This window comes from Equus asinus, chromosome 8, assembly GCF_041296235.1.
Source record: "Equus asinus isolate D_3611 breed Donkey chromosome 8, EquAss-T2T_v2, whole genome shotgun sequence".
NCBI classification, from domain to species: domain Eukaryota; kingdom Metazoa; phylum Chordata; class Mammalia; order Perissodactyla; family Equidae; genus Equus; species Equus asinus.
Window position 1 is genome coordinate 75,172,620 of NC_091797.1, and position 21,456 is coordinate 75,194,075.

At 47.2% G+C, this 21,456-nt stretch overlaps 1 protein-coding gene across 1 annotated transcript in view; it reads right to left on the bottom strand.

Annotated features, from left to right (window-relative positions):
• Window positions 1–21,456, bottom strand: part of DNAH10 (dynein axonemal heavy chain 10) — a 139,186-nt gene that overhangs the window by 51,514 nt on the left and 66,216 nt on the right. The window contains exons 31-43 of the mRNA XM_014858817.3: window positions 18,285–18,554; window positions 17,953–18,136; window positions 16,083–16,217; window positions 15,297–15,449; window positions 14,397–14,585; window positions 12,965–13,111; window positions 12,234–12,425; window positions 9,962–10,080; window positions 8,407–8,565; window positions 5,619–5,754; window positions 4,293–4,415; window positions 2,886–3,020; window positions 2,363–2,579 (exon numbers count right to left, since the gene is read on the bottom strand). Coding sequence (XP_014714303.2) covers window positions 2,363–2,579; window positions 2,886–3,020; window positions 4,293–4,415; window positions 5,619–5,754; window positions 8,407–8,565; window positions 9,962–10,080; window positions 12,234–12,425; window positions 12,965–13,111; window positions 14,397–14,585; window positions 15,297–15,449; window positions 16,083–16,217; window positions 17,953–18,136; window positions 18,285–18,554 — 2,159 coding nt within the window. The remainder of the gene's footprint in view (window positions 1–2,362; window positions 2,580–2,885; window positions 3,021–4,292; window positions 4,416–5,618; window positions 5,755–8,406; window positions 8,566–9,961; window positions 10,081–12,233; window positions 12,426–12,964; window positions 13,112–14,396; window positions 14,586–15,296; window positions 15,450–16,082; window positions 16,218–17,952; window positions 18,137–18,284; window positions 18,555–21,456) is intronic.

A 21,456-nucleotide genomic window follows, 5' to 3' on the forward strand; every position in this document is an offset into this window, starting at 1 on the left:
TCACAGATGTGAAAAGGCAGATAGATAGATAGAATGACGGACAGACAGACAGATAGAAAGATAATAGGTAGATGGAGAGAGAGAGAGAAGATAGAGAGATAGATATTAGATAGATAAAATATAGATAGATAGACAGATAGATAGATGATAGACAGGTGATGAATTGATTGATTGAATGATATAAATATAACTGAGCTAGAGAACCCAGGAGGAGGCTCAGAGGGGAGAGGACTGAAGTCAGAAGCTGCGTGCATGGTGAAAAGAGTGAAAGGAGGACCTAGGACCAGATCCTGCCCTAAGGAAGGGGCAGAGGAAGGGAGTGACACAGGGGACTCTGCCAGCATGGCCAGCAGGATGGGGGAAGAAGGTTTCACTAAGGCAGGAAGTGGTCAGCCACGCCCAATGCCGGGCAAGGTCAGGAAAGCAAAGGCGCAAAGGAAGGGCCGTGAGATCTGGCAGAGAAAGCAGTGGGCGGGCTGCCAGGAGCAGTCGCAGTGGAGTTGTGGGGAAAGGGGGCGGGCGGCAGGCGATCAAGAAGCGGTGGGACATGAGAGGAAACAGCTCGCAGACAGCCTTTGAGGATGCAGGGCTTTAGAGGGGAAGAGGCAGAGAGCCGTCTCCAGGAGGGGACAGAATCAGGAAGGTTTTACTCGAGCCGATGGGACAGGACTGGCAGAGAGGGAGAGATGGCAGATACAGGAGAGAAGAAAAGCAATGAACCAGGGCCTGAGGAGGAGGCAGGGGCAGGCCTGGAAGCCCAGGGCAGGTTCGCCTGGCCAGGAGGGGGTCCCCTCCTCCACTGAGAAAGGAGACAGGAGGAGAGGGGAGCTGGGCCAACTGGATCTGCAGGCTTCCCAGCTGGGAGTGGGGAAATGCCTATCTGACACTTCTATTTCTCCTATGGAAGCAAGAAGAAAGAGGATCTGCAGAGAGACGGGCGGGCCGGGTGGAGATCTGGCGAGAAGGAAGGTAAGCTGCCCTGTGGGGACAGGAGAGTTAAGTTGGAGGCTGACTTCATGGAGGCAGCAGTCTTCATGGTTGCATGATTCTCTCAGCATCACTCAGCCCCTGGCGGGGCAGAGACAGGCTGGGGTTGTCTCAGAGGGATTTGACAGAAGGCCACTTAGGCCTGGGGGTCAGGGGATTTAGGCAAGAGAGGTTGAAGTGATCGGCCAACAGCAGAGAAGTGAAGAGGAAAGAGGAGCACAGCGGATGGGGTTCAGAAGGCGATGGGAAGACAGGTGGGTGGCAGTCCCGACGAGCCCACATACAAACAGGTGTGGCAGGAGCCACTGAGGCCGGCTGTGGGCAGGGAGTGGGAGGTATGGATCAGCGATGCAGACACAGAACAGTGTCGGGGTGTCAAGAGCTAGGATGCAGCCAAGGCACCTGACTGCTGGAGCTGCGCGCAGAAGGCATCTGCAAACGGGATGCCACAAGGCCATTCAAGTCTCCAGGATGAGAGGAAACGAGGGGTGAAAGACAAGACGGGGAGCAGGGCCGACATCCTCTCTGAGTGAGGGAGCTGCAGATGGCAGCAACATGGACCCCGCAGAGAGCGCACAGCTGGGAAGCGCTCCCCCAAAGGACACCTGGGGCTCTGAAAAAGCACAAGCAAACTGCCACCAAAAAGAGCATAGACATTTAAAACACCTTTTATTTGCTCAACGTCCCTCCCTTAGAAAGACCTGAGATCATTTTCCTTGAGCATTAAGAACACCCCACGTAATGATTATAGAGTACAACTGAGAAAAATGTCTATGTGCCAAGCCATATTCAGTACCATTAAGCGGTGGACAAAGAAGGACCCTAGTGTGATATGCAGTTCTTGGGGAAGGCACATTTCATTGTCTATCGCTCTATGAGGATGCACACTTTTCACACAAAAACTTAAAACCTTAATATGATGATTTCCTATGAACGACCCACAGATCCACACTTGATTGTCGACTGTGCAAATACTCAGGAAGACAGCAGATGAATTAAGTTGTGGAACTCTGGAGAGGTGGTTTTAAAAAACAGACAGAGAAGCCCAAAGGCGAAGAAACTCAAAGTCACGCAAAATGTGAAAAGTTTAAAGAGCTTAAACAGCGTGAAGGAAGCAAGGGCCTAAACTAGGGGGAAAAGTTTAGACTCATCAAGAAAAGCCACCCAAAGGAACTGGGCTTCTGCTCCCACAGTTCACACACCTGAACTCCTCCTGACGGTACCACCAGGCGCTCTGGCCAGTGCACGTTTCTCTACAGAAGCAAACAAGCTGGGAAACCCATACGGGCACAAATATGGACAAGCAAGGTCACGTCCTCTAAAAACCTAACCAAAAGCACTCTGAGCAGGAAGACAGGTCACACTCAGTTCCTACCTGGCAATTCCCCGGGATGGGCCCAAACCCCCTCCGTATCAGCAGAAGGCAAAGAAGCCAGGCGTTTAATACATTCATCAAATTTCATCCTTCCGTCCTCCAGCAGGGCAGCGCCCAGAGAGCAGTACAGGGCCTCTAAGAAGTAGCACTCCAGAAGGTCGGGGTCCTCTATTTCTCCTTCCAGTAACGCGTCCAACATCTTGGTTAACTGGGTTACCTGGTTCACAGGAAAATACCTGATCAGCCTACATATTCCACTACCCCCACCCAGGCTCAGTTCTGGTCATAAATGCTGGGATCCCGGATCCCAGAGTGATGGGAACATCTGACCCGCCATATTGGTTCTGACAGATGGAGCCGGTATCTTGTCTTGCACAGGGTCACAGAAGGAAGTATTGGGTCTCCCTTCTTAGTAGCTGGCAGTGTCAGAGCTTACCCATCTGGCTTCTTTGCTAACCTCGAAAGGCCACTGTGGGTCCCCCTTTAGGGAAGAACTCTGTTTTTGCTAACAGTCATTTCTTACCATATTCAGGTCTGTCTGAGGAACTATTGTCTTCAGCTTCTCACCCTGTCTCCCATCCACGATTCCTTCCACTATCACATCAATGAGATAGGGCACGTACTTCTCAAAGAGACTCTGTAAATCGCGCTGCTCTGTCTACAAAAGAGCAGAGTTTCAAAGCATTTTCAAGGGTTTTTTTTTATTTCAGTGGAAGTTAGTGAAAAGGTTTTCTTGTCAAAAGAGGGGTGAAAAATCTCTTCTGAAGAATGCTGAATGTGGCAGGTGAGTAAACTCCAATAACAGTAGTGCCTTATATTTACAGAGACACTCGTCCTTTACAATACGCTTTCGTTTCGGCATGAAGCACTTCATTCACTGCCGCGGAGTCTACTCCACCATCAGGGAGGGAGGTGGGGTAACAGGTCCCATTGGACAGAAAAGGGGCTGACTATCTCAGAGTTCAAGGGACGTGGCCACAGTCATCCAGCAAAGAGTGCAAAGCAGTGGAAGGCCCCTCCCCATACCAAGGCATCGATGTCCAGCGGGGCCTGCAAGGGTCCTTAGACAACTCCCTCTCCCACGTGAGGATGCCTCGCGTGGTCCTATCGTGTTCTGTTCTCTGGGGTAATTATGTCCTGATTTCCAATTCACCGCCAGCCCAGTGGGCCTTCTAGAGACACACTCAGGCCTCCTGTGTCCCTTTGAGAATGCTGTCAGGGATATGGTCAAGCCACAACCTTCACACGACTGTCACATGTATCTCTGCACGTTTCAATGGAGCCTTTCAGTAAGCCTTTCATTAACACACACTTCTGAGCAGCCATGTGACACATCACTTGGTTTGAGGTCAACTGAAACCATCGGATCTCAATTACCTGACAAGCTAGGTACTTCACACACTGCATTCATCCAATTAAGCAAAACGGGAGGAGCTGGGCACCTCCTGGAGACAAGTCTCTCAATAGCTGGGCTTGGCTGGACCAGGGGTTGCCAACTATGACCTGTAAGCCAAATCTGACCTGTAACCTGTTTTTGTAAATAAAGTTTTGTTGATCCACAGCTATGCCCATTCATGTACTGTGGCTGCTTTCATGCCCAAGGGCAGAGTTACGTAGTTGCAAAAGAAACTATATGGCCCAAAAGGCCTAAAATATTTACTCTCTAACCCCTCACAGAAAAAAATTTGTTGACCCCTGGTCTAGACTGTCAAAATTATTACCTATCTCACCAGTTGTGAATTATCTGAAAATCTACTAAGTGTGTCTTTCATGTTTGCAGCCAATTTATTGGTAACATTAAGTGCTCAAGGTCATGGGAAAGTCAAGGTCAAGACCGTGGGCTTCAACTGCATACATCCCTCTAGGTTATGTTTATCCAAATAGCTACCAGTACTAATAACTTTAAGTTCATTTTAGAAATAATTTTCACCTTGTTTTGTATTTGATTAACCCATTTTTTCCAGTATGGTTGATATTTCAAGTTTTTAGGATCCACATAAACCATTCCACATCGAGACACAGTTGCAGGGGAGGCATACTGTAAATCTCCAACCTGGAGAGAGAAGGAAAGTTAGCCACGTCTGCAGCCATAAACAACTGGACTACACATTGAAAAGTCTTTGCTTGTGCAAAGTTTTTACAACCTCATAAAATTCAAGTCACACCCAGATTAACAGAGCTTTCACGAGGCTGCTAAGTGAACACTTAGATTCATCACGAGAAGATTATACATCTCTGCTGTAGCACCCATTTAAGTTTTCTTTTACTATAAAATTAATATGCTGTAGAATATCTGACACAAATAGAAAAATATAAGGAAGAAAATAAGTTATCCAAAATCTCACCACTAAGAAACAAATATTGTTTTGGAGTGTTTTCCTTTCGTTTTTTTCTTTATTTTTTTTTTAACCAAAGTTGAGATCAGGTAGTATAAAACTTAATAAGAATGTGTCTAAACTAGCATTGTTAACAAACCTGTCTCTCTTTCTATGAAAAAAAGACACAGTTCAGTCAGCCAATAAGATAATGATATGCACAAATACTCATGCATCGACAAATTTTGCAGGCCAAGCTAGGAATGGCACTGACATTAGCTAAAGTGAAAGTGAGTCTGAGGGCACAGCTGTGAAATAGGTTCTGATGACAGGACAGAAAGTTTGAAAAAAACGAATGAAGATAAGATAAAAGCAAATAGTGTGAGAGAAAAAGGAAGGCAATAACAAACTCCAGGTGAAAAACAAATGGCCTAAAAGAAAGTAACCATAAGCACAGTATAGTAATTGGCTCTACAGTAAATATCTCCATATTCACAATAATGTAAATATTGTTTTCTGGTTTAACTGATTTAGCAAGATATTATTCTGAGGAGGGGAGATGGGCTGGTGGTAAATAAGAGATGAACTGTCACTTTCATAGCAGCCAGTCAACAGATAATGTGCAAACTTGATAAATGAAGAAACAGCATTCTAAGTTTGTTACTTATAGATACGAGGGTAACCATCAGAAGAAACGACTCAAGAGTGAAAAGTGGTTACCTCTGGGATCCAGTAAAGAGGATTGAGGGGAGTGGGTAAGGAACAGAGTGGTACTCATCATAAACTCTTCTGCATTGTGTGGGTTTTCTTCAGTCATCTATATTTTTTATTTATTTACTTTTAATTTATTTACTTATATATTTATTACTACTTTAATAAACATTTAAAATTTTAATTGAAAGAAAGACTTTGGTTCAAAATTATTTTTCATCACTACTTGCCTCAAAGAGCAGAGCACAGTGTGCTTGGAGCCGAATGCGCTCACCATTGGCCAACGTCAACAGCTTGTTGTCATCCATCACGGAATTCATGTTTTCCACCCACAGAGCATCCACATCACCATCGAACAAGATATACCTGCAGCAACCGAAGAAGAATGAGCCATGAGCCCTAGAAAGCTTCCTGTTGTGGAACTGGGTGTAACCTCCCTATTCACGTCGAGTGTCTTCTCCCAGGGTTTCCTAGCCAGGACCTGAGACAGACCACCCTACCTGGTCCAGAGGTTTGACCCATGAAATAAAAAGAAAAAAATACACAAAAACTGCTTGAGTTGGTCACCAACATTTTAAAATCAGGAAACTTCACAGAAAAATCTAAATTTCTTGCTTCTCTAGCAAACTGGAAGGTCTGACAACACAGACCTGGGTCCTGCATGGGAACGATCTGCTGATGCTGAGTGGCAGCTGCCCACAGAGACAGAAGTGTCACCGTCTACCTCGTTCTTTTCTTAAATCTGAGACTTCATATCAATTGCTATTTATCACTGGTTTTGATACCTAGTTTTCTTATGGCAAAGTTAAAAGAGGAGGGAAGTATTTCACATGCCCACGTGTGGTGGGTTGAATGGTGGCCCCCAAAAGATACGTCCATCCAGAACCTGTGAAAGTGAACTTATTTGGAAGAAAAGGTCTTTGCAGACATAATTAAGGATTTTGAGATGACACCATCCTGGATTATCCAGGTGAGCTCTGATGCAAGGACAAGCATCCTTCCAGAGCGGAAAGTCATGTGAAGATGAGGATGGAGTTGGAGTGATAACAGCCACAAGCCAAGGAACGCCTGGAGCCACGAGAGCTGGACCAGGCAAAGGAGGACTTTCCCCTGGAGCCCTCGGAAGGAGTGCAGCCCCATCGTTACTTCAGACTTCTGGCCTCCAGACTGTAAGAATAAATTTTCGTTGGTTTAAGCCACCCAGGTTGTGGTAATCTGTTAACAGCAGCGCTGAAGAAGCCAATACACCATGTAACTCGGCCCACTTCACACATCTGCGCCACCTGCCGGGCCCTGGGAGCCTGCGAGTTCACAAGCCCTGGCGGGAGGCCTACTTTGGCTTCCGGGCCTCAGGTGCTCAAGCTACATGACACTTCAATTGTGTGACTATAATGCATTACAGGCAGCAAAGCCCACCTCCAAAGGGCGGACTCTGTTCTCCCAGTGTGTTGGGAGGGTACCTTGATATCGCTCCCATTTAATTCACTGAGATGCGCAGTTGGATTTTTTGCAGCATTACCCTTTGGGTTATCTTCTTCTGGTATTTTTTTAACTTTTTTCTTTTAAATAATTTCAGACTTACATAGTTACAAGAATAGAATAGTACAAAGAGCTCCCATATGCCCTTCAACCAGATTCTCCAATTGTTAGTTTTTTGCCACATTTGTGCTCTCTTGCTCTCTCTCTGTCTCTCTAAATCATTTGGGAGTAAGTTGCAGACATGATGCCCTTTATTCCTAAATACTTAATCATGTATTTTCTAAGAACAAGTACTTTCTCTTACATAACCACAGTACAATTATCAAATCAGGAAATTTCACATCGATAGAATACTATTATCTAATATACAGTCCGTATTCAAATTTCGCCAATAGTCCCAATAGAAAGTCTCCATTTTATAGTCATCATAGGAAGACTAGATTCAGGCTACAATCAATAGATGTTAAAACCATTAGATGAAGGGTTGATGAAGAATGGGGCATTCACATAGTCTTAGGACATCTCCCTACAGGTTGCATATCAATTGCAGAAGGAAAAGTGGCAGACAAAATTGATGATGATCAAAATTAAAATCAACAATAATGAGGCAAACCAACATCCTGTGCTTCTTATGAGATGCTGAGAAGGACACCATGTCACTTCTGTGAGATTCCTGCAAGGATGCAGAGCCAGAATCCAATAATGAGGAAGCATCAGACACACCCAAACTGAGGGCCTTCTGTACAGCAGCTGGCCTGAAATCTTCCAGAACATCAAGGCCATAAGGAACGGCTTGAAATTAGAGGACACCAAAGAGATAGGACAACTGAGCACAATGTGAAATCCTAGATTGATCCAGGATCCGGGGAGAATTGCTAAAAAGAAGCTGTTCCAAAAGTCATCAGTTGAGACTTTAGACTCATTATTTATGAGTCAGTTTTTTTTGTTAATGGGATTGGACTAGAACATAAAATCAGGATCATCCCTGAGTTTACCTGAGGGGCACCACAGGGACAACTAACACTGGGAAAAGCTTTTTACCCGAGGTGCTGACAGAGCGTTTCCACTCTTGGCCTCACCTGACCCTTCCCGCAGCGTGTGGGGATGTGCGCAGGGTGGGCATCGTCAACAACACCTACAGGTGAGAATGCCTGGCTTCAGAAGGGTGTTCCAGAACTTTCCATGACACTTGGCTGCCTTACCTTGCCGCATAGGCAGCCTGGTGTTGAGCTGTGTTTGAGGGCTTGGACTCAGACTGCCCAGTTCAAACCCCTGGCCTTGAGGCAAGTCTTACCTCCCGGGCCTCAGTTCCCTCCATGGCAAGCTGCGGACAATCACAGCTGAGGAGACTGGCTGAGACAACACATAGAGAGGACTGAGATGGCACCCGGCACTTTGTGAGCAGAGCCTGCAGGCTGATTCTGGGCCGGTTTGTTTCCCAGCATGAAACACCATACTCCACACCAGGGGTTTATTCGTAATGTTTAGCTAATTAATATGAACTGACCCAGGCTCTCCCCTCCTTACAAACACACTCACTTCCTCTCCTTCTTATCCGTCGGCTTGTTGATCTCCCTGAAGATGTTCGACAGCACCCCATCTGTCCAGTCTCGGGTGGTGGGGTCCAGGATGCCGTAGAGCTCTATGACACTCATGGCTTTGGGGTTCAGGATGTACAACTTTGTCATCAGCCCAAGCCTAAACCAGAGGAGAGGCGTCAGCTGTGGTCTGGGCGGACTGAACACTTAAGGAAGGCAATCTAGGCCCCCACGGGAGGGATTAGATGCTTTGGATCCAATCCAAAATTTAAAATGCTATCCGTACAAACTTCCCACTCACTGCGAATGGCTTACACGAAACGCAAGGGAACCACCTGTCACCAAAAACGTGGCCCCAACACAAGTCAACTGAAAGCACAGCTTTGCCTTTCGAGGACAATGAGCATCTAACTCTCATGTGTGTTTCATATTCGTGTATATTACATTTTCATGCATACAACATATTTATGTGGATATTTCATAACTAGTGTAAAGAAGATCATAGTTTTCAGGGCGAAGTAACAAGCCTTCGAAATCTTAGTGCCCGATCCCTCGTATTTACAGGATGACATCAGCTCTACGTTGCTGACTGACTATAAGTCATGTAGGCACAGTGTCTCCCACTACATACCTGTAAATTCCCGCAACACTAGAGGGTTCATTCATCTACAGAAAACTAAACTTCACACCAACCACAGTTCATAATTAATAAAACAGATAAATAAAATAATAGTGGCATACATATATACACACATGTATGTGATAGTTCTATAAATTACCTAACAATGAACCAAATAAAGAATGAAATACAGGATGGCCATGGCATAACCCCCTTAGAGTCAGGAAGCCAGTGTTCACTAGTTTTCTCATAAGAAACATAAGAAGAAATGACAGTCGCTTACTCGTTAGATCTTATAGACTACCTGGAAATGGTAAAGTCACAAAGATTATAAGGCCTGACTTAGTTTTTTGCTGGAATATTAGCATGCATTAAAGTCTTTCTGGAATCCAGTTATGGCTTAGGAGAAAAGTGAGAAGTCAGAAAACCCATTTTCTGTGTAAGGATATCGATCCCCACAGGTCCTTAGGATTTTCCACATTAAGAGTGTGGGATCGCTTTTGTCTCGGGCAGTGTTGCCCCTGCAGGCTGGTGATGATAAGGCATCTGGGGAGGTGACACTCTCTTTTTGGCCATCTGATACCCTAACAGTGTCGCATAATGGGGGCTGTCCTGACTTACTTTAAAGGAGCAATCTGAACACCAAGGAAATATGACTTAATTTTCAAAACATCCTTATAAGATAGTTTGTGAAATACTCATTTCACAAATAAACCCATTTACAGTCTGATGCACAAAAGGGTCATTGTTTTGCCTTGTAAAATAGGTTAACTAAGTCAGCAGTGAAACAAGGAAAGAGGCTGTGAGTTTAGGGGTGTTTGGGACAAATTTAACCCCCCAGGAAACCAGGGAGCAAGATGGGACTAGGTAATGCCCCCACCAACCTCACCACGAAACCGCCGGGCAACCAGGCCCCCCCCGCGAAGGACACACTCACTTGGTCTGCGCCTGACACAGAGCGTTAATGACCACGGACTTGCCCCCGCCCGTGGGCCCCACCACCATGGTCGTGTGGCGGGTTAACATGGTCTCGAACATCTGAACCACTTTATCCACCTGTGGGACAAACATTGACAGCTGGGTTAACTAACATATGTCTTTTTTTTAACGCGTTGGTTGAGATATAATTCACATATCATATAATTCACCCATTTAAGTGTACAATTCAATGGTTTTCGGTATACTCAAAAGATTGTAAAACCATCACAACATCCAATTTTAGAGCATTTTCATCACCCCTCCCCACACACACAAAAAAAACCTCTGTTCTCATTAGTCATCTCTCCCAAGCCCACCTCCTCCAGCCCCTAACACCCAGGGATCTGCTTCCTGTCTCTATAGATTTGCCCGTTCTCAACAGCCAAATGGAATGCTATAAATGGAATCATACACTATACAGTCTTTTTGTGTCTGGCTTCTCTCACTCAGCATCATGTCTTCAAGGTTCATCCGTGTTGTAGCAGCTGTCAGTGCTTCATTCCTTTTTATGGCCGAATCATATTCCATTGTCTGGATGGACCATATTTTGTTTATCCATTCGTCCATTGATGGGCATTTGCCTTGTTTCCACTTTTTGGCTCTTATGAATAATGCTGCTACGAACGTTCATGCACAAGCCTTCGTGTGGACATGTGTCGTCACTTCTCTTGTGTGTGTACCTAGGAGCGGAACTGCTGGGTCCCATGGTAGTCCTGTGTTTACTTTTTGAGGAACCGCCAGCCTGTTTTCCAAAGCAGCTGCGCCATTTTACAGTGCCACCAGAAAACACATCTTTTTAAACAGCCCCCTCCAGAGGAAAACATCAGGGCCAGGAACCGTGCAGAGAGCTCTCTCATGTGGCCAGTGCCGGCTGCCTGGGCCTGAGGCCTCTGGGTAGCCTGATGCCCCGAGGTGGCCCAACCAGGGTGGCTCCCCCGATTCTGCAGCTTTGGGCATTTAAACCCATAGCAGAACACTTGGGCGATAATTTTTGGCTTAATGACAATGAATACTACCTTATAGGCCTCAGATGTTCAAAATCCTACCAGTCACATCTAATTTAAATTTCTTGTAAGTATGACTCTGGGGGAAAAAAAGGTGGGATGGGGAGAAAATACCAGATGGTCAGGCCCCAAACAAAATGCTTATCTGATCACACTACACCAAAAAACAGTCGGAGGGGGGTCCACCCATACAACGGAATAGGACTCAGCCTCAGAAAGGAAGGAAATCTTGTCACAGGCTACAACATGGAGGAAGCTTGAGGACTTTATGCTGAGGGAGACAAGCCAGTCACAGCAGGAGAAGTACTGCATGATTCCATTCCTATGAGGTCCCTGGAAGAGTCAAGTTCACAGAAACAGAAAGTAGAATGCAGGTTACCAGGGGCCGGGGAGTGCTGGGGACTTAGCATTTGATGGGGACAGAGTTTCAGCTTTGCAAGATGCGAAAGTTCTGGAGATCTGTTTCACAACAATATGGCTATACTTAAAACTACTGAACTATACTAAAAATGGTTATAATGGTAAATTTTATGTTAGTGTACTTTACCACAATAAAAAAAATGGGGGGGCTGGCCGCATGGCCTGGTGGTTAAGTTCGCACCTTCTGCTTCGGCAGCCCAGGTTCATGGGTTCGGATCCCGGGCACAGTCCTACACCACTCGTCAGTCATGCTGTGGCAGTGACCCACGTACAAAGTGGAGAAAGATTGGCACCAATGTTAGCTCAGAGCTAATCTTCCTCAAGCAAAAAAAAAAAAAAAAGAAAAAAAGAGGAAGACTGGCAACATATGTTAGCTCAGGGTGAATCTTCCTCAGCAAGAAATAATAAATAAATTAATTAAAATGGGGGGGGAAATGGTTAAGATGGTAAATGTTATGTGTATTTTACCAGAATTTTTTTTTTTTGGAGGAAGATTAGCCCTGAGCTAACTACTGCCAATCCTCCTCTTTTTGCTGAGGAAGACTGGCCCTGAGCTAACATCCGTGCCCATCTTCCTCTACTTTATATGTGGGATGCCTACCACAGCATGGTGTGCCAAGCAGTGCCATGTCCGCACCCGGGATCCAAACTGGGGAACCCCGGGCCTTGGAGAAGCAGAATGTGCGCACTTAACCACTGCGCCACCGGGCCGGCCCCTTTTTTTAAAAACTGAAAATAAAAGAAGGAAAAAAACAATGGAGAGGACTTGGAAGAAGTCGGTGACCTCTCATTTCAGCACCATTTTACCTGGACAGGTAAGACGACGTAGCCGCTCTCCTCCAGCACCTGTTCCACGGCGTCGTTGAAATCGGGGTAGCGAACGCGTGGGCAGTCCAGTCCAGGAAACAGATCGGAAATCAAACCGAGGAAAAGAGGGACATCCTCAAACACAAACTTGGGCAGATTCATGTCTCGAAGGGCCCTCATCAGCACCACGTCCTGGACGGAGCGAAACACAGACGTCTTCAAAGATATTTCCCAAAGACCCGGGGCTCGTCTAGAAATCCTCTTACAAAATTTTATGTAAGATACAAAACATAAAACACGGCGAGTACAGTCTCTGGAGAACCCCGTGAGCCGGCCGCCCCCTGAGCGGCGTTGACTGAACTCTGCTCTGGAGCCAGGCCCGGGTAACAGAAAAGCCATGGCTCCTCTGGCTCTTATTGCAAAGAGGAAAAAAAACTGACGTTCACGCTTTCTCGAGAAGTGTGTCCATCCCTACCTCCTCACCCCAACATTTTGCAACTATGGATTGATCATTATCAGTGAAGTGTCACAAACCGTGGTGCTGTGAAGACACTGAACTTGACCTTACAGTAATAAGTTAAATTAGAAGAAAACTGCATAATGGGCAAGAGACCAAATTGACAGCTAGACTAAACCTTCCTATTGAGGATGGTATGCCGTCCTCTCCATCCAGCTTCTATCACACACACGCGGACCGAGGACCACGTGGAGAACGCCAGGGCGCGCCCCACCTCTCTCAGTTCGGAGGAGCCTCTCTTCAGCTCGCCGGCCATCACCAACACTGATTTCAAGGCTCTGAGTCCAAAATCGTAATGATGCTGCTTAGAGAGCTGTTCCCGGGCCAGCTTGTACAGGACAGTCATCTTCTTGGCCAGAGTCTTTGGTGATAAAAGATAATGAAAAAGAAATAAAGGAAATGACCTGAAAGCAACAGAACATCATTATCCAAACAAGCTGCTCTACAAACAAGCAAGTCTTGCCTCTAACGGAAACCCCAGGATGGGTCCTTCGTTTCGGACTACGACCAATTAGGAGCTACTTTAAAAGAACACCAGCCCTACCAAAATTTGATGACTGTCTTTGAAAGCTGAGGAAAATCTTAACCGCTTCAATTGAAAGAATAGAACCCGTCCAAATCATAGCAATCACATTCCAAAAATATGCTTCCTGTGTATTTTGACCTCAATGTGTTATTAACGCTTCTCCTGGAACCGTTTCTGAGGACGAGTCAGTCACCTGTCTACCTCAAGGACTCCAGCCTGCTGCTCCTGAGCACGGCACGGGGATGCTGCTCGTGAAAACTGAGAACCAGAGATCTGACGACTCTACCTCGAAATCCGGACAACGTAAGAGGCAGTAAAAGCCTTTAGAAAGAATTACAGAAAAGCAGCCTAACAGCCCTTTATGTTAAAAGGATACGCTATTTTGTACTTTTTCCAGAACATTCTGGAAAAAATGTATGTGCATATTAGATTACATATATTTTAAAAGATAATAAAGGAAATATATATATATTTTTAAGCCACATATTGTCAAGGTTATGAGGCTAAGTGAGGGAAGCCCATCTCAAAGAATGCCATACTGAGTGGTTCCATGATAGAACACTCTTGAAGAGACCGATTTTAGTGACAGAGGATCAGCGGCGGTTGCCAGGAGTCAGTGTTGGGGGCAGGGTGTGACTATTATGGGGTACACGAGGGAGTTTGTCTGTGGTGGTGGACAGTTCTGTGTCTTGATTGTGGCGCTGGTCACTCTACACACCTGATAAAAAGTCACAGAACTATACACACACCCCAGAGAGAGAGAGAGAGAGAGTAAAACCTGGCGGAATCCACATCTAGTCAGCACGTGAGTTCACAGCGTCGAGCCCACGTCCGTGTCCTGGTTTGACAACCTGCAGTGGGCGTGTAAGACGTTATTCCTGGGGGAAGCTGGGTGAGGGGTACACGGAACTCCCTGTACTGTTATTACCACTTCTGTGAGTTTAATTATTCCAAAACAACAGTTACAGTTTTAAAAAGAGATGGAGGAGAGAGACAAAGCCAAAAAAAAACAAAAAAAATGTTAAGCCACACAGAACGAAAACTTCCCAAAGCCCGAGTCTGAGAGCAGACCCAGGGTGGAGTCGGGGGGCATCCTAGCTTGGCACCGGCGAGGCCTCACCTTGGCCCAGAGGAAGCCCTCGGAGAAGAGCATGATCTCGCAGATCTGCTGCAGGTCGGGCACAATCACCACCACCGGCCTGAAGAGCGCCTTCACCGACTCGGGCAGCTCCGTGCGGCCCGCGTAGCCGGGGTTCATGGTGATGAAGATGCCCATCCTCGAGTCCAGAGAGATCTCCTGCCCTTCAAACTAGAGGACGACAGGAAAGAAGGGAGGGGTTCTGCTGCCGGCCAGCCCACCACAGGGGAAAGGAGGCTTGGGCGAGCCACGTGGCTATTTATTTTATTTGTTTCATGGGTGTGTTTTCAAGAAAACACTCTGCCGTAACCCAGCGTGGACTTCTCAGACTCGAGTCTGCCAATGCACCCTGGACGGGGAGAGGCTGCGGAATTCTCACAAGCTTTGTAAAATTCGCTCTTTCATTTTGATAACAACCTTAAAGATCCTGCTCCTTATCATGCCCTCAGTTTACCAGGTGTGAAGGCCAAATTTCTTGTTCAGGTGAGGATTTCTATTGAAAGACATGTTGATAGAATGGAATGTTATTCTTTCAAGTCATTTTTTTCTCAAACTTGGGAAATCACCAAGAATCTTTGTTTTCGTTTAAAGGGGGCCCTGCACATGACTTATTCGAGAACACTGCCCCACCCGTCTACGGTTACTAGTTCTATGTCTGGAATGAGATTGAAGTTCTTAGAATATTACAGTCCTTAATCATCAAAGATGCTCATAATTTTGGGAAACTCAACCATCTCAACTTGAAAACAAAAGTCCGGCAAGTCCTCATCTATAGGATTCCTGGTCTGGGAAGACAACTGCCCGCCATCTGACGTTTCAAAGTAACACAGCCAAGTCTCCATCCTGGGGACGTGCTCCGGGCAGCTCCACCCTTACCCTCACCTGGAACGTGGTCAGCTGATGGATCAGCGCGTTCCGGATAGTCTGAATCTGAGAGGAGATAACGGAGAGCACAGAGGCGTCGATCCGATTAAACTCATCAAAGCAGCCCCAGGCCCCGCACTGGGCCAGGCCGGAGAGGATCTTCCCAACAGCCTAGAAGGAAAGCAGCGTCAGACAAGGGCGATTGTCATCTTTCAAACTGCAAGCGACACATTTAGGGACACATTTTCTAGATTAAGGCAAACCACGATGGTCAGATTGGCAGAGAAGCGGTCGGCGAGTCACCACAGTAATGAATCTTTCTGGCAAGACTTTCAAGGACTCTGATGGGTCAGCTCCCACCCACAGGATTTTACAAATCAAGTCTTTGAATGTAAAACTCCAGATTTCTGGCTTCTCTTGAAATATGGAAAATTGAGCAACACTGGGTCCACTTTCCCAAGTGGCAGCAATTAACCAAAGTTCAACAGTGGCTCCCCCGTCAGACAGAGCATTGCTCTCCAGTTGGCCACAGTCCCCACCACTCTCTATTGCCTGCCTGCTGCTTTAAGCATTTACATTATCTACCTGACTCTGGTGGGCATTTAAGTGTGGGACTCATACTCTACATGCTGCTAACACAGCAGACACACATAAGCTCTGAGACTGAGATGGAGGAGAGTTTCCTACTACCTTCTTCCAGGTGTCACCATGGCATTTCATGGAAGTGGATGAGGTGAAATGCTATGTCCCACTCTCAGCTCTCTGCCCAATAAGACAGTACCAGAAGTGACGCTGGGGCCTTACTTTGTAATCCATGCCTTCACCGCAGTTGGTCACCACACAGAGCAAGCCCAAGGCTTTGGCCAGGTCCTTGGTGGTCTCGGTTTTGCCAGTACCCGCTGGACCAGCAGGAGCCCCACCCAGATACATGGAAAGTGCCTGTCATAAGCCAAATGCAAAACATATGTTGTCTGATTCACGTAAGGAAACAGGTGTCATTTCCCAGCTTAGCACTGTGACAATAGATGTGGAATATGCATCTGACAACGGATAGGTTCATACTCATCTTTTCTGACAGTCACTATTTTTAACATTTCTCTGTTTTTCCATTGACCTCTACTGATGTCTCCCCATCACCTGCCATCATATAGGGACCAGTGTACCAAGGGTTAAGCGACATGCTGGAATCTGTGCCCACCTGAGGACGAGGCCCCAGAAGTTCCCAGAGCTGAGGCTCATGGACACATGCACATCTGCAGGGCAAAGGAGTCATCCTGACCACGGCAAGGTCTGGCCCTTTGTCTGCAGATCCTAGGAGCTGACCTCTAAGCCCTGGGAACATCCTGCCTGAGAAGAGTGTCCTTGTTTATCTGGGGACCTCGGGCCACCCAAGATGGCCTGACAATGTGATTTCTGGTGGGGGTCTTGGGCCACGTGGTATCAGCTCGACTTCTGGAGGGGCTGGAGACTAAGGTCAGCCACTCAGGCGGTCACTCATGTCTAGAGGACCAGTCCCTGGTCAAAACCCTGGACACCGAGGCTCAGGTGAGCCTCTCTGGGTGGCAGTACTTCATGCACGCTGCCACACGTAGCTGCCGCAAGAAACAATGCTGCCGTCACAGCAGCTGTGGGAGAGGAAACTGAGGCTTCGCGCCTGGTCCCTCCTGGACCCCGTCCTGTACCTTCTCCCATGGCTGACTTCTCTGCATCCTTTCGTTGTAACAAACCATAAGCATGACTACAATGGCCTTACTGAGTTCTGTGAGTCCTTTAGCAAATTACTGAACCTGGGATGGTTTTAGGGGCCGCCTAAACGGGCAGCAGACCAATCCCAAAAGGGGGCAATTAGGTCATGTTCCAAATTGAAACTCCTCTATAGGTTTGTTGCTGTTTTTTTTTTTTTTTTGGAAGATTAGCCCTGAGCTAACTACTACCAATTCTCTTTTCCCTGAGGAAGACTGGCCCTGAGCTTGCATCCATGCCCATCTTCCTCTACTTTGCACGTGGGATGCCTACCACAGCATTGCGTGCCAAGAGGTGCTATGTCCGCACCCGGGATCCGAACCTGCAAACCCCAGGCCGCCGAAGCAGAACGTGCGAACTTAACTGCTGTGCCACCGGGCCAGCCCCCTCTGTAGGTTTTTAAACATTAATATCCCTTACTATCAGCATTAGTTTGCTGGGGTTTCCTAACAAATTACCACAAATGGGTGGCACAAAACAACGGGAGTGTATTCTCTGCACAGCTCTGGAGGCTGGAAGTCTGAAATCAAGGTGTGGGCAGGGCCGGGCTCCCCCCAAAGACTCTAGGATGGATGTTTCTTTGCTTCTGGGGGCTCCAAGCGCTCCTTGGCTCGTGGCCGCACCACTCCACTCCCTGCCTCTGTCTTCACACCACCTTTCCTGTAGCTCTGTGTCCTCTCCTCTTCTTGCAAGGATACCAGCCATTGGATCTAGGGCCCCAATCCAGGATGTTCTCTTCCCAATCCTTAACTAATTAAATCTGCAGAGACCCCATTTCTAAACAAGATCACAGTCTGAGATTCCGAGTGGACGTGAATTTTGGGGAGGACACGGTCAACCCAGGACACTCTCGCCATTGCCGTAGTCCTGCTTAGAGGGACACACATAACCATGGGCAAACGATACCCACAGGAGCCCGGTCGCCAATCACCTGAGTGAGAGTCAGGTAGATCCGGTCCGTCAGGGGCGTGATGACCAGCCTCCCGTTCAAACCCATGTACTCGTAGCCGTAGCCGAAGGTCCCCGTGCACTGGCGGATGTTCAGTTCGTCCGGTTCTCGGTCCCAGTAAAACCGCAGCTGACTCTCCCACTCAAACTCCCGGGCCTCGAGAATGCTGCAGGTGAGACGGGGGAGCGGAGTGGGGAGGGAGAGAGACGTGGCGGGAGAGACGGTGGACACCAAGGAGGAGGGGAAACGGGGAGAGAGGCCAGAGGAGGACAAAGCCCACGTTTGGAGAGGCCGGCGCCCTGGGAGGGCCTTACCTGCCCCTGATGAAAGAGTCGACTATGTCCCTGGCGTGCACGTCGATGATGAGAACCGTGTTGTACTTCTTTCTGTCGTTTCTGCTCAGGGGCATGGTGATCCGCGTGACCAGCTCGTCAATCTGCTGGTGCATCTTCTTGCCGTAGTTCTTCATGGCCTGCTTCTCCCCTCGCTGCACTTGGCGGAAGACGTCCTCCACCTCCCAGGTCCACCACACCTGGCTGGCGGCCAGCACCACCATGCCCTGGTACAGGAGCATCCAGTCGACCCTGAAGGAGAAGCACGCCCTGCGAGATCGCCCCGGGGACTGCTGCCCGTTAAGATGACCTCTCTGACCATGAACAGAGAGGGCAAAGTGGGGGCTTTAGGTAGGCAAATGACAGTTAACTCCTCTGGCTAGATAGCAAAATACCAGGCCAGGGGGCCCATGCACCAAAAAAGTGACGGGCACATGACTGTTTAGAAAGCTGCCAGATCACTTTGAAAATATGCCTTTATACGGGGGCCGACCCCACGGCCCAGTGGTTAAGTTCGGCGAGTTCGGTTCCCGGGTGTGGACCTGCACCACTTGGTGGCCACGCTATGGAGGCGGCCCACATACAAAATAGAGGAGGATTGGCACAGACGTTAGCTCATGGTGAATCTTCCTCAACAAAAACAAAATATATACATATATATGTCTTTATAGGTTTCCAAAATTGTTTAATATTATGGATGTATTGTACGAATTTTTAAATTTTTAAAAATCCCAACAAAAAAAATCTAATAATCTCTGACCACAAGCCCAGGTTTCCTTGTTACAGCTTCCTGACTGTCACTGGCTCATACAAACCTGCTCAGAGTTCGAGATGCACGTACGGGAGAAGGGGCCGTGCTTCTCCACAGACGGCCTCATGCAATCAAGTACTCTCACCCGGCTCTTCTCATCTAATAATTCTACCGGGCACGCCTCACGGGCAACAGAGGTGGGTCCAAGCCAGCCTTTGGAAAAGCTGCGTACTTCCGAGCACAAAGGTACCGCAGTTTCCTCGGACATCACCTTGCTGACGACCAATCGAGTTGCCTCCAGTTCTTTTCCCAATACAAATAATGCTGCGTTAAACATCGCTCTATGGCATGTGGCGAGGCCTAGAGACATTTCCGGTTGTCACAACCGGGGGAAGGAGAGTTACTGGCATCTAGCGGGTGGTGGAGCCCAGGGATGATGCTCAACACCGTACAAGGCACAGGAGCCTCCCACAGCAAAGAACCGTCCGGCCCCAAGTGTCAACCATGCGGGGCTGAGAAACGCCGCTCAACACCTATCCTGACAAGTGGGAGCTGCTTCTTGCATCCCAGAACAGAATCCCAAACGCAGAATGGCCAGGCCGAAGTACCGTGCACTTTTTTGGGTAGTTTCTTTATTTTAGTAGCAACGATGAAGTTACTTTAAAAGATAGCAGCCAACCATACCCCACCAGCAGGGCACGGCGCTGCCCTCCGCCCCACACCTTCTCCAGCACTACAAACTTCACTCTTCTGATTGTTTGCCAATCTGAAAGGTAAAAAACCAACATCTCGTTCTGCCTGGATGTGCAGACCCCTAATAACCAGAGAATTCTCCCCTCTTTTCATAAGTCCATCAGCCGCTTGGATTTCCTCCACAGAGGCACTAATTTCCAAAGCTGGTCGGTGCCTTGAAAGGCATTTAGAGCAAACTTTTTTCTAAATGATCTAAAAAAAAAAATGGACCTAGAGCTGTGAGTTCCAATCCAGGAAAAGCGACTGTGAATTACAAGTCATTTTCTTGACGACTTACAATTAATGCAAAAGAAATCTCAAAGAATATTCAAAACAACAAGAAGTATTAGGCTCTACCATGTCATTTTCAAATTGTGGGGTGCATCTAAGACCTAAATAGTATTTAGAGTTATGACCCCTACACATCAAGAGAGATGTAACAGAAGGGATGAAGGGCCCGAGGACGGTGCTAAAGTGATTAACGAAGACGGGCCTTGAAAAAGACAACAAACCCAGGAAGTCAGAGATCAGGAGAGAAGGACTCAACGGGACCAGAGAAAACAAAGGGGCCCAGGGCAGAGCTCAGATGAACACGACGGTATTCAGCAAATCCCAGGACACTGGGCGCTTTCCGGGCCCGTCTTCTCGGTGACGCTGAAATGTATCAGCTCGAATTAATCCCTATGCTCATTTCAACTGCTCACCTCCTTCGTCAGGAGCAATGAGCTCCCACGCTAAGGTACAGCGACACGTTGGTGAGGAAGGGGTGTCACGGACACTTCTCGATTAATCAGGTCGCATTCTCTGACTCTGTCTCCCACCAACCAGCCGCTGTGACCCGTGGCAACGCCCTGGCAAAGCGGTAGTTATGATGCAAAAAAAACCTAACTAATTCAGGTATAAAATTCATACGATTTGGGATCATTAAAGAGACTTTAAAATATTCGGTTATCACGACTGGAAGGCAATGGTTTCTGTCTGGTTCAGTTTTGAAAGAGCATCTGGCACGGTGACTAACCCAGAACAGAGTCCAGTAAATATCAGCTAAATGAATGAGCCGGTAGTGTGCCGGGGCCGCCTCCTGCCAGCGCACAAGAGCTCACTGCCAAATGTTCAGGAATTCTGCAAGTGGGTGTTAAAACTCTTCCATTTGGCTTTGAAGTCAACCATCGTGGGAGAACTTCCACCATAAAAACTACACAAATCAAAGCTTGTTTTTTTCCAGAAAGCCAGTTTACCAGCACACCACTGAATATATATCTACATTACCTGATTACATAAAGATGGAAGCTAATTTTTACAGTATCTAAGAAATAGAAGGATCATAATCATACAAATATTATGCTATTTTCTAATTATTTAAACAGACGTCTTCAGCTTACAAAAACAAAAAGGAAGTGCACAAAATCAAGAGGACGGTGTTCTTATAAGGATAACAATGATTTTATGTGCGCATAAAGGCCCCGCCAAATATACTGCAACTTTCCCGGGAATACCACCTAAACCTAACAGAACGAGTGATGCAAGGATGCTTTACGCACCTGGAGTTCCACCGCACATGCAAGCCAGCCCTCTTGGCAACTAGCACCAGGCATGGTTCAGCTCTGGGCCTGGAAGCTTCTCAGGCCACAAAAATCAAAGAGTGATTGAAATCCATTAAATATTGTAGAA